Raw genomic sequence first — 17,713 nt, forward strand, 5'->3', positions numbered from 1 at the left:
AAATAGAAATCCAGTACATGAGAATATTTAATGAATGGTTGAACTGTCTCCTCTGCAGGACAAGGTCATCCAGGCAGAAGGCAGCAACTCGTCCCTGCTTGAGGATGTGGAAGCCCTGAGGAAACGTCTCCTGAAGATCCAGGGTAAAGATGAGGAGGTACGCAAAGCTGAGGACCTTTGCCGCACAGTCAGGGAGAAACTGGAAGAGGAGGAAAGCCTTACAATAGAGCTAAAGGCAGAGATTGAACGTCTGCAGCGGAGGATGGCTGAACTGGAGAAGCTGGAAGAAGCTTTAGGGAAAAGCAAGTCTGACTGCACCCAGCTCTGCCTCAGCCTCAATGAAGAGAAGAACTTGACCAAGAAGCTCTCGTCTGAGTTGGAGACGCTCAAAGCCCGTTTGAAGGAGGTAGAGGGGTCTGAGACAAAGCTGGACAGAGCAGAGCAGGCTTTGGCTATGGAGCTTGAGAAACTCAAGGCATTCACACAGACCTTTGTGAGTGAGCGGAAGAGGCTACTAGAGAAACAGAGAGAGGATGAGAAAATAATTTTAAAGTTGAACGAAAAACTGGACCACCAGAAGAATCGTCTCGGCATGTCGACGGACCCCAACCGCACGGATTTCATGAGTTCAAGAATTGAAGATGAGCTGTCATCCACAGGGCTCTTCACAAGTAAACTGGCCGGCAAGAGGAGCCTTGACTACTTAAAATTGGGTGACGACAACATTGGTATCGTGAACAAATCTGAGAATGAGAAGAACAGCGGCCTCGAAGGCTTGCAAGAGGAGGACAACAAGGTAAAGGAGCTGACGCAGGAAGTAGAGAGGCTGAAGAACCGCCTCAAACAGTTGGAGATAATGGAGGAGGATTTGAAGAACTCAGAGTCCAAAAATATCGAACTTCATGAAAAGTTCCAGATAGAACGAAACCGAGCTTTCCAACTGAACGAGCAGGTAGAACAGCTCAGGACACAGTTGTGCGGAAAAGGTGGAATTGGGGGAAATGGAACGAGTAATGTGGATAAACACGGCAATGGAAGCACGAGCATTCGCCCCAACACCTCTGCTAAAGTCCTGGAGAACGGCAAAGCTGAGAAAGAAGAGATTATCGTGAAGGGAGGTTTCAGGCAAGAGAAGCCTAAATATAGAAGTGCTGCAACTGCCTCTGAACCGAGCTCGCCCAAACACAGGAACAGGGAGCTCTCCCCTCAGCACAAGAGAGAAACCAAACTAAGGAGTAAAGAGCTCAGCCACTCAGAGGAGGGTTCTCCGAAGTCCGTGAGGAGAGCCCTCAGTCCTGCTCACAAGAGCAGAAGAACATCCAAAACCCCAACTACTGCGATTTCATCTGATAACGGACTGCGAGACGCAGCACGAGGAACTGAGGAAAAGACAAGAGGAGCCACGTACAGCTCTGCGAACACAACTTCTGCTGATATTAAAAAGGTGTCTGTTCTTAGTCGCTACCCTCCGGCCGCTAATGACCAGAAGCCACTGCGGACGGCTCACAAGCAGACTGATGGGGACATTAAGAAGAGCAGAGAAAAGTTTTCAAAGCTGTACGTAGGTAGTGATAGCGAATCCAACAACTCTGATGTAGTTCCTGAAAGCTCCAGTACCATGAACAGTATCTCTGCACTAGAGAAGGAAACGGCTTCAGATCAGGTATCAGTAGGCCAGGTTCAGGAATCTGTCTCTGGATCTCTGGCGTCCAAAGCCAATGGATCATACACAGCCTACAGATCTCAAATCACTCCAATGCTTCCCAGTGACCAGGGGTCAGAGGGTCATTCCTCTGCCTCTGAAACAGAATCTACTGGTTCAAGGCCCTCTGAACCCGACCCTGTAACTGAGACAGCTAGTACGACTGCAAGCAGTAGGACTGCGACCTACAGGTATGCCAGATACCCCCACATCCATGACTCGCATTCAGAGGGCTCTTCTTCGAGGAGCTCCTTCGATGAGGAGCTGCACAACAGGACACTCTCCGCTGAGGGAGGCCACCACGGGCCTGTGCACACTCCGTCCGGGATCGAGGTCCAACGAGTGTGCAGCCCGCGAGAGGCGCTGAGGTCAAAAGCTGTCATCAAGCCCGCTATTGTTGAGATCGATAGAAAGGAAGTCATGATTTCAGAGCCTCTGTCTACAAATAGCAAACCCAAGATCTCTACCAAACCGGTCGTGACGACCACAAGTAAAATGACCAGTAGTATAACCTTCTACCCCAACGACCCGAGCTCTTCCAGAACCAGCAGTCGCAGCAGCAGTGTGTCCAGTGAACCTGTGCCTATCAGAGAACGCCACACATCCACCAGCAACATCCTCATAGGTAGGTGTTCACAGCAATTTCCTTAGTTCAGTTAACTCAGTACTCCATAACGGTAACAATATCTGAACAAACCTGCTGCAGTGAAGGCAGTGTTGTCATTTAGTCTCAAAGGTTAACATCACTGTAAAGTGAAGTTTGTTTTGATTTCTTTTATGGTTTCACATTGTATTAATTTGCAAGTATAATTTTCAAATAATAACAATAATTGTCAAAATTCTGAAAGTTCAAGAGGTTAATTAAGTTTGTTCTAAAGTTATTTTTATTTTCACGGAACAGCTGAAGTGCCACATGATGTTTCATGCAACGAATGGCAATTCATCCTAATGAAATGTTTTACTTGGAATATTTGTGATATCATTTTACCAGGTCCCAGTAGTGACCACCACGGCAGTATTTCCGTCCCATATGAGATCTCCATACCCAAGAGTGAGATCACCTTGCGGTCGTGCCCGGACCAGAACTGCGGGGCAGACAACCTCTGCGATTCCTCATCTAGGTCTAAACTCCAGACCTCCACCAGCCACCGGTGCTGCCAACGCAGCAACTTCGGCTTCCAGTCCCTGGACGCCACCTCTGCTGACTTCAACGACACAGAATCAGGCTTTGAAAGCAGCAGCAGCACAACCACAGTCACCAGCTGGGTAAGCCAAAGACAAACTCAGCTCTCCCAAGAAGACAGTTTACCGGACACGAAGAATGTGACCGTGAGAAGCACCTGGAGGAACAGAGGCGCCATGTCAGGGGACGAGCCAGGTCAAGGAAGAGGGGGAACGAGGGCAATGACGGATGGTGAGTCTGAAGATGAAGCAGAAAATGCGACAACATGGCGGGCTTTCCGGGCAACCACATTTGACACGGAAGAAACAGGAAACAGTGGAACAGGGGCTGGTGGGAATGCTGCAGCACAGAAAGGAGTCAAGCCGTCCCCTGCAGAGGTGAGAGAACGAGTCCAACACAATGTTGCAGTTGAAAATGAGTACTTTTCATCCAAAAATATAGCCACATGTTGCTTTTTGCTGTTCACTATCGCAGGTATACATGCGTAGGATCAACAGTGTGGTTACTAACACTAGAGAATCAGAAGAAGCAGGGCTTCGCCGAGCCAAGCGCTCTCAGTCCCCTTCTACGGAAACAGGAGGCTTGGGAAGGACCATGCCCCACTCACCTGTTACCTCTCAGTCCTGGAACCGATCATACTCTCCTCACTCTCAGCAACCACCGGTAGGAACACCAACTTCAAGTTTTTCCACTTTTCTGCAAGAGCTATTCATTTTAGTAGTTATTTGGTCACCGATACTTAATCTATTAGTGTCCATTACTATGACATGTTTTCTAGTACCGAGTTGAAAAGTGCTTTTACAGGTTGTTTTTTTTTACATTGAATGTGAAATCTCTCACTTGAGGTTCATGGCACAGCGTTAAACTGACTTTCTGACTTGTACCCCTCTTTAAGTGTTTTTTTTTTTTTGTCTGCATCCATGGTACTTTTCTCAAACATTTCTAGCATAAATCAAATATGATCCTGACGCATTAGTGTAGGTGTAACTGCTAAAACCAGGCTCACAGGTTAAGGTATTTTTCTGGACAACTCTGCGCATAGTTTTGCCTTGAAGATAAAGAATCCAGAAAGTACCGCCCGCAGGCTCCTGGTGTGTCCACTTTGCATTAGAGCTCAGCTTGTATTTTTCCCTGACGCCAGGCTCTGGGACTTCAAGCTTAGCACAGCAGTTCTGCAGGCCCCGCTCCTACTGCCCCAGTAAGCACAAAGAGAAAAGGGTGGAAGAAAAAAAAATGAGGGAGGATGGAAATGAAAACGACCTCAACAGGGGGGAAAAAAGGTTAGAAAAAGCTCAAGGAGAAGAAAATAGCTGTCTTGTATTTTAAATGCGCCACCACATTACAGTGCATTGCAGCTCTGCCTGGTTGCAGTGCTATTCTACACAAAATATACTGAAAGCTGCAACACGTGCAGATGTGTGTTGATGTATGAGCCTACTTGCATCCTTTTATTTTGCACAGACTCTATGTACATTTGTCAGAGTAAAGGAGCATCTATTTGTGGCTTTAATCTCAGGTTTCCACATGCAGTTGGTATTTTTCACATCAAGTGTGATGAAACTTTTTCCCATGTTCAGCCTCACATGTCACTTGTCCAACAAGTAGAGTTCTGTACAAAGAGCCAGATTTGTGATATTGTGTGTGCGAATGCATTCACACGTGAGCATATCTAGAGTTTAATAAATTGCGTGTGAACGTTTACACGAATCATCAGAAAGACGAGGTGAAAACTACTAATGGGATACATCATTTACTTATTTGTCTGTAGTAAATTGTCAAATGGATGTAGTCCTGCTTACAGTGGGATCCATGGCTGCAAAAACCTCGACCCTCGACTACAGGCCTCTGGGTAAGACCCCCGTGTGATCCCCTTTAAATATACTGGACGTCGCCAAGGAGACAGACACACACACAAACTGTCTGCCGTCTCTTCCATCATCCTAGCTGTCCGTTGCGATCTAGAGCGATAAAGATATTTCCAGTTCAAATGTTTTTGCCTTTCATTTAAAATAATAAAAAAAAAAAAAAAAAAGCCTGGAGAGACTTCATGCAGGCCAAAATGAATACTTACCAGTTTTACATGCAAACAGACACCGTTACAGCATATTTTAGCTGGACTCTCTCCTCTTCAGCGACCATCGTATGAAAACACAGCAGCTAACATGGCTTTAGAGCTGTAATTGCCTGCAGGGCCCCTCCCTCTCAATAGCCTCAATGGGCTTTGTGAAATCAGACTAACACGGAGCCTCAACCCTCTAACGCCCCCTTTAGTCACTGATATAGACTGGTATCAGGGGCCTTTGTTTTGCAGAGAATGACTCCTCCGCTCTCCCTCCCTCTTCATCCTCTCACTATCCCACTATCAAGCTCTGACATGAACAAACTGACTTTGAGTCACGTGTTTGAGGGTCTCTGTGAGGGTCAGTGCCAACTCGCTTCCATCACATGGCCTTGAACCTCACTGCATGGTTCACTTACCCTGGTGAACCTGGAGCCCCCAAACGGAGGCTATCAAACAATACCCATCTCTGGTGTGGAAAATCAGCAGTGACCTGATAAACTGCTGTCTTGTTGTCCCTCCTTAGTTTTTTTTTTTTAGTCGTGCAGATTGTCATTTTATTTTGGAAATTTCCGAAAGCAACTGGTTTGACTCTGCGGTACGATAAAACCTTGCTCATCTTGATGTTTGATGCATGAACTGGTCACTCCATTTGGATAGCAATTATGAGCAAGAAATTGCCACAGTGGGTGAAAAAAGAAAAAGCTTCAAAACATAACTGGGCTTTGAAGCATGTCTTGGAGCACAGCCGATCATCGCTGGTTTGGATTTTCAGAACATTTCAGCGGTCTGAACGGCGTCCATTCCCAAGAGGCTTGGATGAATACAGCTGTAGTTAGGGCAGAGGAAGGTTGGGATTAGTCTGTGATTGCAGTGTCAGAGGTTGATAGAAGAGGGTTGTGTTATTGCAAGGTTGTAGATGGAGGCACTCTAGTCATCATGAACTGACATCCCATTGATTTTTATTGAACTAGGTATCTGTGCTCCTCTTATTTTTGGCCAGACCATATCCACTAAAGAAGCAGTCTACATGTGTTTCTGTTTTTAGGCATTTACTCCCCATAAATTCTCTTTGAACATAAAATGAAACAAAATCACAGGATCATCCTTTGCATATGTTCAGGAAATGTGTTTATTTTGTTGAACATTAAAATCTCAATTTTTTTTACAACCACCTTTCACGTCGTAGTGTTGAGGCTGAAAATCGGCTCACTGTAAGGTGCTATCGATCGATAGTCATTAAGGAGGAGACAACATTCCCAATTCCTATAAGTACCCTCGAGCAACTTGAGCAAACTGATGGCTTATTGATTGGCTTTCTTTTTTAAGCCCATGTATAAATCACGTTGACGTCATTTATTCAAACCTTTAGAAGACAGAGAATGACATCTTGTCAATTTGTGAAAAGTCATGATCATCTCTTTTTCTCTTGAATCTGTGGCTGCTGTTCAATCTCGACTACGACCAAAATACCTTTAACAATAAGGACGTTCCCACCTTCCCAGTCTTTAGCTGCTCTTTGTGTTTAATGCTGATTTAGCAAATAGCAGCATGCTAAACAAAGGTGATGCGCTTTGTTAACATTACCTGCTAAGCATCAGGTTGTTAGCATCGCCATTGTTATCATGTTTAGGCTGCAACTGAGTGTTATTATCACTTAATATGTAAATTATTCGATTCATCCTTTTGTTTATAAGATGACCGAGGGGACATCTTTAGATGTCTCATTTTATCTGACCAGCAGTGCCAACACATTGAGTTTAGTGCAACAAAGAAAAGCATCAAATCGTCACTTTTTAGAAGCTTAAAAACAGCAAATATGTTATTTTTTTGCTTGAAAATGACAAACAATTATTTGATTATCAAAATAGTTGTAGATTATTCTCTGATGATTGACCAATTGATGAATTGTTGCAGATAATCTTAGACATGCTGTTGCGTCCACACAGAACCGCGAGCATGAATGAGCCTAACGGGTCAGTGTTAGAATGAGGACGGGCCTGCTCTCTACAGGAGTAACTCCACGCCTCAGACAGCAGAACAGAACCGATTTGTGGTACTTCCTGTCCACTGTAGCAGTAGGAAACCTCAGCCTGGACGTGAATGAGCCGTGAACTTATGTTTGGCTGAGGACAGCGGGGCCGAAACGGTCGATGAGCGAGATACCAAAACATCCTTTGTTGAATCAAAAAACCAGCGGCGGCAAGGTGAAGTGTGGAATCAGAGCCCGCTGTACTCTTCACTGTTCGCCTGATGTGACCCGCACAGAAAAATCCCACTGGAATAACATTTCTGCAACGCAGCCGGGTTCGTTTTTCAGTTGTAGGACAATGGACCCTGTACAAACGACCCATGAAAAGCAATAAATGAATGGCTTTAATAAATCATGACAGGCATTAATCGTCTGGTTAAATCAGACAAAAATTTCACCTCTTCTGAAACATTTCACCTGGAGTGTTGAGGGTATTGTTTTACTGGAGAGCAGATTTAAGAGTTTGGGTTGGCAGTGTACAATCATTCCTTAAAATTGGGCGAGAGACCAGGGGCAGACAGATTTAAAGCAGCGATATAATTTGTACCGCAGAAGCTCCTACTTGTTTCATTTCTTAAATTTGCTGCCTGTCATTCGGCAGCAGAGAGCAAGGTCTTTTCACAGTTTCTGTTTTGGTTTTCAACGGGAGCCCCTAGAATTATTGTACTGAAGAAATACCAGCCTTTTTTTTTTTTTTTTTGTCTTAAAACTCTGTATGACACTTTTGAAGATATAGTTTAACATTTTGTTAAATGTACTTTTTCCGAACCTTGGATGAGAACATTAACACTAGTTCTCATGTCTGTACATTAGATTGGAAGCTGTAGCTAAAATTAGCATAAAATACTGGAAACAGGGGAAACAACTATCCTGTCAAAAGGCCAAAAAAAAAAAAAAATGCAACTGTAAAACTCACAAAGTACCTCATATTTCTTTGGATTTATTCAGTACAAAAACCAAAGTGTAAAAAATGACAAGCTGCGGGCAGAGACTCCAGGAAGTTGCTGATTCCAGCTTGTAACTCACAACTTGTAGGTTTTATACTTAAGTGTTTGTACGGAATAAACCAAAGAGATATAATGCTTTAATTAGTGAGCTTTAGAGTTGCTGTTAGCTAAATTTGGTAGCGTTTTCGGACCTTTTTCTACAGCTACAGGCTGTGACTTCATATTTACTGTGCAGACAGTTTTGTTTTTAATATCCACATGTAACTCTCTAAAAGAAAGCAAATAAGGTTATTTCCCCAATGTTAAACTGGTCCTTTAAATGTCTCGCAACATTTGTGCCCTGTTCATTTAACATATAGAAGTTGGTAGAAGTGCAGCACTGCCTCTTCTCTCCTCATTATGTTGCTTGAGGTTATTTAGTGTTGCTGACTGTCACAGCTGGAAAATGTTACTGCAGGGAGTCAGATGCACATCAACTTACTAAACATCCTTTATTACAAGCTGACGTTCCTCTGGAGCAAATATTTTCTTAATCAACTTTGAGCCACATTGGGGGGGGGGGGGGAGTGGCACAAAAAGGGCACAATTTCAAGCATTTTCTTTCATTAATACATTCCAATGTCGTATGTGTTTTTAGTTTGTTGTTAACCCAGTCACTTCGTGTTGTACAGTACAAGCCCTTCTTTTTTTGTTGCGTGTCGCAGGACCAGTTGAAGTCCATTTAAAGGAAACCTTGAGAAAGCTCTTGCAGCAGTGGCTTACCATAGAAGGAGAATATGCCACTCGGCTGTTTCCTCCCCCAGTGACTGAAGCAGGAAGTGACCACACTGAACACACCCACTTGGCAGCGTTCGCTGGTGACTGATTTCCTGTCTGTTACCCCTGGAGACTCAGCAAGGCAGTCCAGCAGGGCTCCATTAAAGCCAATTAGCGAGAATGCGTTCTAAAACTGCATCCGAAGCCAAACTCCAACCCACCAAATGTCACTAATTATGGTGCTTTTTCAAAGCTGAAATTACAGGAGCGGGGTGCTGTTTCTGTGTGCAGGAGGAACTGCATCGTCATCTAACTCTCGCTTTCTTCGAGCAGGGTTACTGAGGTTATGAGAGGGGACGTGCCGCTGTAGCTACCACAAACTAGTAACTTGGGGTTTGTTTTCTAGTCAGCCCACCAAATTATAAATCTCTCAGCTTGGGGTATGTTTGGGGTTTTTGGTTGGGGATTTTTCCCCTGGCAGAAGTCCACATGGCAGACTTTCCTTGTCACACACCAGTTAACATAAACGGCATGTTTTTAATGCCCACATAAGACAAAGGTCCAAACAGGGCCCCGAGCCGTCCATACAAAATGCCCATAACTCCTGTTCACAACTCCAGAATATGGAATTGAATTAACGGAGCTGTGTTTTAAATTGTGTTTCTGACCAAGCCAAACCAGAAATCCAGCTGCAGCTGCTTTTACAGATTTTTATATTAATTTCTTTTCTTTGTCTTATCTTCTAAACTTTCCAGGCAGCTGATAGCCTCGACCCCACTCCAAACCCGAGCCACAGCCCGGCCGCCTGGAGACGGAATCTACCCAGCACCGAGCAGCACCACCTGGGGAGCTCCTACGAGCGGTCGCCCAAGGCAGCAGGGGCCTCGTCCAGAGGAGGGGAGCCGTGGTCCAGTCGGGGCCAAGGGTCAGGGGCCAGAGGGGAGGGGAGGAGTGGAGCGGGAAGCAGACCGTGGAGCCACCGTCAGTCTGAACACCATTAGAACAGCTGGGTCGGAGCAGCAGTTGTACAGCGAGAGGACAGGTACGAGGAGGCAGCCGCTTTACTTTTCCTCTGACTCCTGACACTCATTAATTAAAGGATATTAATCACCCCTGCTGCAGTGATGTCACATCTCTTAAGGGCCTTTTTACATCAAATGTGCTGTATCAAGCTGAACTAACACAGTTTACAGCAGGGGTTAAATAAGTAGAGACATTTAGTGGGAGGCTCCAGGTTCACTTACCTAGAACTGTGCTGCCAGCAAACCTGAGAGAAATATTCCTATGTACCAATTTTATTTACATTAATTTAAGAATAGTTTTCATATATTTCCTGGACAGAACAACATAATTTAGTACAAAATAGGGAACATTTTATTTTCCCTGAAATAAAAGCTCAATTTAAACCCAGATAAATATTTATTATACATGTATGATTGGAAGCTTTATTCCTCTTTTTATGCGAACAATTTTCATATTTTACATATTCATCTGACCTGCTCTGCACTGACTAAAACATTGTTCACAGTTTGCTGGGAATGAATTTTAATGATTTTAATTGGAAGTGTACCAATTGAGCATGGTTCCTATTTTCCACATAATTAGGACCAAATTACTTTGTTCTTTCTGGCAAACATTCCAGGAAATTATGAGAAAATTACAGACCAGTCATGCTTCCAAAGAAGATGAATAGTTATGATAGCATTTTTTTAAAATATGATGGAGTCAGTAAGATCTTTGTCTTCATTTTTCCTCAACAGCACTCCATTCATTAAGCTCTAGTGGCACGAGGAGGGCCGAACACCAGACTCCCATCAGCTAATGGCTCCATATTATACCACCATCTCCACCAGACAACATCTGCAGCTTCTGCAACAAGTAAAGAAAAGAAAATAATTGTTGCTGCCGACGAACCAGAGCGGCGACGCCGAGTGAACGCTGAGACTCTTCCCACGTGAAACTTTCCCTGAGAGCCAGTGCCTGTACAGTGTTTTGGAAGTCGCCTCACCAGCCGATGTATCCTCTTCTGCTTCTTGTGTTGGATGTATTATAGTGTAACCCCTGAAACTTGACAAGGGAGAGGCTGGCATGCTGGGGAGGGCTGCAGATTTCCCTGCGTGCTGCACAGAGGAAGAAGGACTCATAAAAGTGAGAAAGCCTTTCTCGGAGAACCATCACAGTAACCTCAGCGTAGCTGGACGAGTCGCTTTTGCCTCAGAATTTCAACCTTTCTTCGTCGCTGAAAAAACAAACTCGATCTTCAGTCAACAGCATCTTCATATTCATGTAGAATTTTTCACAAACCAAAAGGTCTCCACTTTAAATGTGACCAAAAACAGGAAGCGAATTACCCTCTTTTTTTTTTTTTTTTTTTTCCAGCCTCTTTCATCCTGAACTCATATTTCACCGGAAGTCCATATATGTTTCTTTTCCTGTTTTCTCCCACATACATAAGCAAACCAAGCAAACATATCCAAACAACACATATTTAACTTCAGGTTTATTTTTAACCCCCGTCACCACTTTCTGGCATGCAGTGACCTCAAACTGGATCTAATTTGAGGTCTAAGATGTTAAGCGAACATTTGCATGTTTCAAAGTAATAAATGAACAGCACTTGAAAGATTGTGACTCAGCATGCAGTCTGCTTAAAGGATTGCTGGTTGGCCGCATTTTAGGAGCACACACACACACACACACACACACACACACACACACACACACACACACACACACACACACACACACACACACACACACACACACACACACACACACATTATTTGTGACAGACTGGGACCATATTTGTTTTTTGTTATTTTGTAATTCGCTTCCTGTTCTGCATCATCTTTTCTTTGTCTTCTCTTCCCCTATCAAGTGAAAAGACAGTAGATTGCACGCAATGAAACACGTTGCACATGTAGAAAAAAAACTGAATCTGGCAAGGGGTGGGGTGGGGGTGCATTGTTTATAACCTCAAACCATGATACAATTTCCATAGTGCTTTGTTCTACAGCTGTTGCAACTGTCCTCATTCATGCAAACTGAAGAGAGCCATAGAAAAATGGAGTTTCTGTTTAAACTGAACATTGGACTTTGGATTACCAGCAAACCTGGCCTGGCAGGGCAGACATTTGATTTCGGCGCCGCCGTAAAATACCGCGCACACGCCAGCCAGTCCGAGGAAATAACCCGAGGGGTTGGACTTCTAACAAGGAACTGACGCTCCAAGCTTGTATGTGACTGGATTCGCCGTGCGAATCGTCCCAGATTCTGTCTGTTTCATATTTCTGTAGAGGTGTATTATTTTGTTACGTCATGAAACATCAACTCGTGGTTGGTATGTTGGAGCAATCTCCCATCGGCGGGGGCCACTGCAGCAGTGACGGTGCCGTAGAACACATTTAGCCGCTGGCCAGTAATAAAATGAGGTGTTTTCGTTGAGGTAAATGGTGCGTGAGCAATGACAGAAATATCTTGCTGACATTTTCAAACTTTTCTGTAAAGTCTTTCATCAGGCTCCTGCTGGATTTAAAGACCGTTACACAGGATTCACTGCGGAACAAGAGGCGACGTAAACTCTGATCTCAGAACGAAATATCTGAATGTCGCTGAGTAATGCAGCTGAGGATGACCAATTGCTTGATGGTTTGATGCATTACTCCAACACGAGTGCATTTTTTTTTTTTTTTTTTGTCTCTTGAATCCACTAAATGGCAGAAAAAGTTTAACACAACCATAACTGTGAGAACTCCGGACCAAGTTCAGGATCTGTTGGGGATCTTGAGACTCTCTGAAGCCTGCTCTCCACCTGGTTCTTCTGCTGTTGTTGTGTCCCACCCTGCTGGGGATGATCCGATTCACTCCGAGGACAGAGTATATTACCAGCCGTCATCTAGCTGTAATATTTATTAGTTCCCATATATATATATATATATATCTATACAGGTTCTTTTATTGTGAAGAGGTCTGCCTGGTGGCAGGAGCTCAGTCTGTCGTCACTTTACTGTTTATGCAAGCAGGAGATTATATGCAATCAAACTGTCCCCCATGCAATGTCTGTAAACGTGCCAGTCACCATGATGTACATACGGATCGGAGGTGACGACGGTGTGATGAAACGCAAGTTTGTTTACCTTCAGAATGCACATTTTCGCTAAGATTTATTACCCTTATGTTTACCCTTTGCTAGATATATCTACAGTATGTTCATGTGTGCCTTGACATTCATTAGAAGAGCTAGATTGTTCCAACAAACTCAGACCACCATCATATTATTACAATGCAGATAAAAAAACAACAACAACATGCGATACTTATTGTAAAGTTCAAATTTGTGTTTTAAACTCGATATTTTCTACATTCGGAGGATTGTTGTAAAATGTTTTGGTTGTCTGAGGGAACTCTTCCCTGACAGACATAAAAAAAAACAGGGTTGCTTTTCTTTTTTTTCTGACCCAACTCCAAAGCAGCCGTTTTATAGAGTACAAACCGCGCCACCCAAAAATCGCCATCCTTTGGATTTGACTTTCAGAGTGGCAGAAAGGATTGCCATGCGGCCTCTTCACGGCCACTGCTGGCTTTGTGATAAAGCAAAAAACAGACCAGACATACTGTTCAGGGCTTTCAGTGCACATGCCAAGACTTGATGATCATATAGTTCCTTCTGTGCTCCCTTTTTTTTGTTTCAAGTACCACTCTTCTCATTCAGACCAAGAAGGAATGCCATCTCTTCCCCACTCTCTCATCTTTTCAACCAATTCCAACTTTCCTTTCAGTATTTTTAGAGAAGCCAAGTGTCCCCGTCTTCCTCTTTCTTCTGCTGTTTCTCTTGCGTTTCCTTGGATTTTCATTTCCTAAAAGGAAAGCCTTGGCCCTAAACGGCAGTGATAAGTGTTGCTGGTCCAGAGAGTTGCTTTATTGACAGCCAGAGGCCTGTCACCAGACAGTGATGGGCAGCTCCCTGGGTAGCTGAAAGGTCAGAGGTCGGGGCTGCATCTAATCCCGTCTCTACATCTTGGCTCAGGGCTTCTAAATTACAGAAGGGCGGAAGACGGACAGCTTGGCAGCGACGGTCACTTTGTGGATAATTAAAACGCACAAGCGTATCGAATGTCCAGTTCTGCCTGCGATCGTGCTGCCGCAGATACACGGGGTCCTTAATACGCGCCGTCATCGATGCGTCAGGCAGGTTTTGGCATTTTTAGGCTCGCCGTGTGAACCGGTGTGTTGGAAGCTTCTGCAGATCCCAGAGTAAGAAGCTGGTGAATGACAAATATGCACGTGTGTGTGTGTGTGTCAGAGCAGGCGTGTAGGAGTGGAGACTATTTTCAGTTTTTCTTTTGAGGCTGACATCACTCACTGTGGGTCAGGATGACTGTTTATAGCCACTTGGTGATGTAAGTGCGAACACCAACAACCTTTATCCTGCCTAACTGCCCGCCATACATTTCGGCGTCACCCGTTTTCCCTCCATCCACGCAGACAATCCTGCAGTCATCCTTACATCAGCCACACTGTGAAGCCTCTACCTTTTAAATCATTTTTTTCTCTAGAAGCTTTTGTCTCTCTCTCTCCCTCCACCCCCCCCCCCTTTCCCCTGCCGGAGGTCTCGGGAAGAGCTCAGCTGTCGGAAACTGTAAGGTTTTATGACACGTCGGAGGGGTTTCCCTCTTGAAGATGGGGTTCAAAGCAAGCAGAGCTTTGTAAAGGGCAAAGTTGAAACTCCATCCTCCGCACCTTTTCTTCCTCACGTGGCCCCAAAGTACACCAACGCCGCCGCCGCCAACCCGGCTGTACATCCGCTCCGTCCATTGAAACTCGACTGTGTGCCGGCACCAAAGGCCGGTCGTGGCTTCTATCTCGCATCGACGTGCAAAAACTCCACCACTCGCGCGTGTCGGGTCTTATTCGGTGCTTCCAGTGGCGAGAGGTCTGTATCGCGTTGACGTGGTGGTATGTGCTGATTGGTCATCCGGGTCTCCAGCGAAGACTTTACAGGTTTCAAGACTTCTCAGGCTTTCGCGGCGCTGTAAAGACACAGCGGGGTTCTGGGTGTTTCCGAGTTTGACGGTTCCTCTGATTGATTGGCGGTCTTGCAGAACATGTGCCGAATCAGAGCTCGGCTATAACGGCTGCCGTTGTTGCAGATTATTTCGGGAAGGTCCGGGGACGATATAAGGAGACGTAGTGGAGAGAAAAGGAGGCTGCTCGTGATTTCCTGCTCAAACACCAGATCAAGAGCTAATAGTGGTGTATGTATAAACATCTGTTATTTACAACTCATTGTGTTTCCCCCCCACCCCCCCTTTTTTTATAAAGTAGACTAGAATGTACTTAGTGGAGATTGGAGTGGCGAAGCAGTAACGGCTCTCGGGCAGCGAGCAGGCCCTTGTCCTCAAAGGCCTCCATTGTGAAGCCAGGGTCATGGTGTCATAGGGTGGCGTAGGCTGTAATCTGCACTTAACCAGCACTTAACTTTAAGACCTCAAACGACTAATGCCCCCTTTGTTAAAAAGTTTCCTCCTTTGTGTCCCAGAACCGTACCTGCGGGTGTGCTTTCAGCAGCTCTGTGCTGAATGCACCACAGTCACGTACGTTTAGTATGTTGCGCACCAGCCGAACTGGAGTATTTACGCATCGTCTCGGCGTTCAAGGAAAATGGCATGCGAGCTCGGCGGAGGAATCGTGTTTGAACTCGCGTGTCGAGGCATGGCGCCCCGTTATACCCGCATCTCAGCCTACTAATATTGTGCCAAAAATCATTCCACAGTATTTACAGTTTACAGTTGGAGACAGTGCCAGTGTTCCCCCAGACGGATACCCCGTCTTTGAGATACTGAAATAAAGGGGAAATATTCAATTTGAGGGTTTTCTTTTTTTGTTCTCTACTTGTGTATGTTTTTATTTCTTTGTTCAACAAAAGATGTCTTATTTTGGAATCTATATTGGATAGATTTTATTTAAGGAAAATCTTGTAATTTTGTAAAGTGGGCCTTATTATTGAAATATATAAAGTATTTGTCCATCTTGATTTTAAGAATGATATTTTTTTTGTTTTTTGCGAGGTCATGTGTCTTCCATCATTGCTATTACACTCCTGGAGAGTTCTTCTTCCTGTATTTTGTGTTTGTTAGTGGAACGCGAGACGTTTCTCGCCCGCCAAGGAGACGTGATGACGCGACACGGGTCGGACAGAGAGAGACCGTTTAAAACGCCGAGAGAAAGCAGGAGAGAGGGAGGCGAGCGTCGTGTCACGGTCATCGAAGAATGAGAGTTATGTGCGTTCTGTCGGAGGCGAGCAGGTCTGTGATGCTGAGTGCTTCACCATGTGTCGCCCCAGGTTTTGTTTTTTTTGTTTTTTTTTTTTTTTTAAATGGGGACCGTTCAGTGCTGCGGCCGCTCCTCTGTTCTCCCTCGCTCATAAATTCAGGGTTTGTACATCTTCTGTGCTGTATGTTTTGTATGTGCTGCCAAAGAAAGAAGCGTGCAGGCCCCAGACACACACAATCACACACACACATATATATATACACACACACACACACATGCGCACATACATACGTACATATATATATATGGAACACACACAAGTAATTAACAAGAATAATAAAATTCAAATTAAAAGACGATATTTGTAACTGGATCTCTTACTTACACTCACAGATACAAGAACTTCTAGCCTGTACAATCAACTTTTTTTGTATTTTTTTTTTTTTTTTTTTTTATAGCCGAGTGTTTATATATTTGTCTGCGGAAGACGGCGACTTGAGACATAGGTGTCAAACACAAAAATGGATGTAAAGAAATAAGATCACAAGGGTTTTATGATTTATTATTGATTCTCAGTGTGTCAGCAATGCCATGTGGATTAAGTGGGGAGGCTCCTGCTGTTTTTTTTTTTTTTTTTTTGTTTTCTTTCAGTTTTAGACTTAATACATTGTGCATGTTTTAACCTTACTGTGGCTGGCGCACTCTGCATGTAGGTCTCTTGAAGCTGCCAACTGTACAGCAGACCATATGTATTCCAATAAAAATAAAACGCGACCTGTTTGTAACACGTGTTGGAACCTGTGTGTGTGTGTGTGTGTGAGAGAGTGCCGAGCTGATCCCGTGTAAAACTCAACCGGGGATGTTAATCTCTTTTCTACTTTTTCGCTGAACAAGCTCAGCAAGTTTTGATTTCATAGTGGTACACCCTCTCCCTCTCTCTCTCCGTGTGTGTGTGTGTCCAATCCTTTGGTTTGTACAGGGTGGATGGGGATGGTGGGGGGGGGGGGGGGGGGTAGCAGCTGACGGTATGCAAAATAAGCACGCAGACAAATGAGGCAAATTGGTCAGGTACAAAGAGGAAAACCACAACCCGCTGAGGAATGCAAAGTCAGCACATACATCTTTCTCTTAAACAGCTACGCCTCGCTTTGTGGAAGCCAGCGTTTCTTTTCCTGCAGCTGTAGGTTAGTTTTAAATAATCATCGAATCTCGCTCGATCTGCTCTGACAAATGTGACCTTTCATGAGCCTGTGACTAGCCCCTGATTTTCACTTTGTTATTTTACCAGCCTTAGGTGATTTTCAGAAGTTTTATTCTCGTGATTTGTCGTTTCATTCCGCCGACCTCGCCTCAATATGCTGACTGGTATGTTTCTACTTTTTTTTTTCTGTACTAGTCCAGAGTGCAAGCCTCAACATGTTGAATTCAACTGCCTGGCTTTTATGTGCACGACTATACTCTGAAAATGTGAGTATTTACCCATCATGGATAACTTGGCAGCCGTGAATATGGTGACCGTCGAGTATAATGAGGAAGAAAACCCTTTGACCCTTTGAAATATTCTGTCATGAAGGTGAAATCCTTCTGCTGCAAGATTTCCGTGCCCGTCCGCTTGCATTGAAAGTTTCAAACTAAATTGTCTTCTGTGTGGAACCTCGAAGGTCCCGAGGATTTTAGGAAGATCCAGAGGTGTGTGCAAGTTGTTACCATAAAGTGGTGGAATAAATATTCTGATCCTTTACTTGAGTAAAAGTACCAATAT

The 17,713-nt window shown here is 44.4% G+C and overlaps 1 protein-coding gene across 1 annotated transcript in view; it reads left to right on the forward strand.

Moving 5' to 3' along the window:
* Positions 1–16,736, forward strand: part of luzp1 (leucine zipper protein 1) — a 46,087-nt gene extending 29,351 nt beyond the window's left edge. Inside the window, exons 4-8 of the mRNA XM_069707111.1 lie at positions 59–2,327; positions 2,694–3,262; positions 3,360–3,548; positions 9,435–9,721; positions 10,440–16,736. Of these exons, the coding sequence (XP_069563212.1) occupies positions 59–2,327; positions 2,694–3,262; positions 3,360–3,548; positions 9,435–9,680 (3,273 nt within the window). The 3' untranslated portion in view covers positions 9,681–9,721; positions 10,440–16,736. The remainder of the gene's footprint in view (positions 1–58; positions 2,328–2,693; positions 3,263–3,359; positions 3,549–9,434; positions 9,722–10,439) is intronic.
* The last annotated feature ends 977 nt before the right edge of the window (positions 16,737–17,713 follow it).

Source organism: Brachyistius frenatus, unplaced genomic scaffold (genome assembly GCF_029030835.1).
Source record: "Brachyistius frenatus isolate BFR_SWC_R1_liver_20210118 unplaced genomic scaffold, ASM2903083v1 Contig_67, whole genome shotgun sequence".
NCBI classification, from domain to species: Eukaryota; Metazoa; Chordata; class Actinopteri; family Embiotocidae; genus Brachyistius; species Brachyistius frenatus.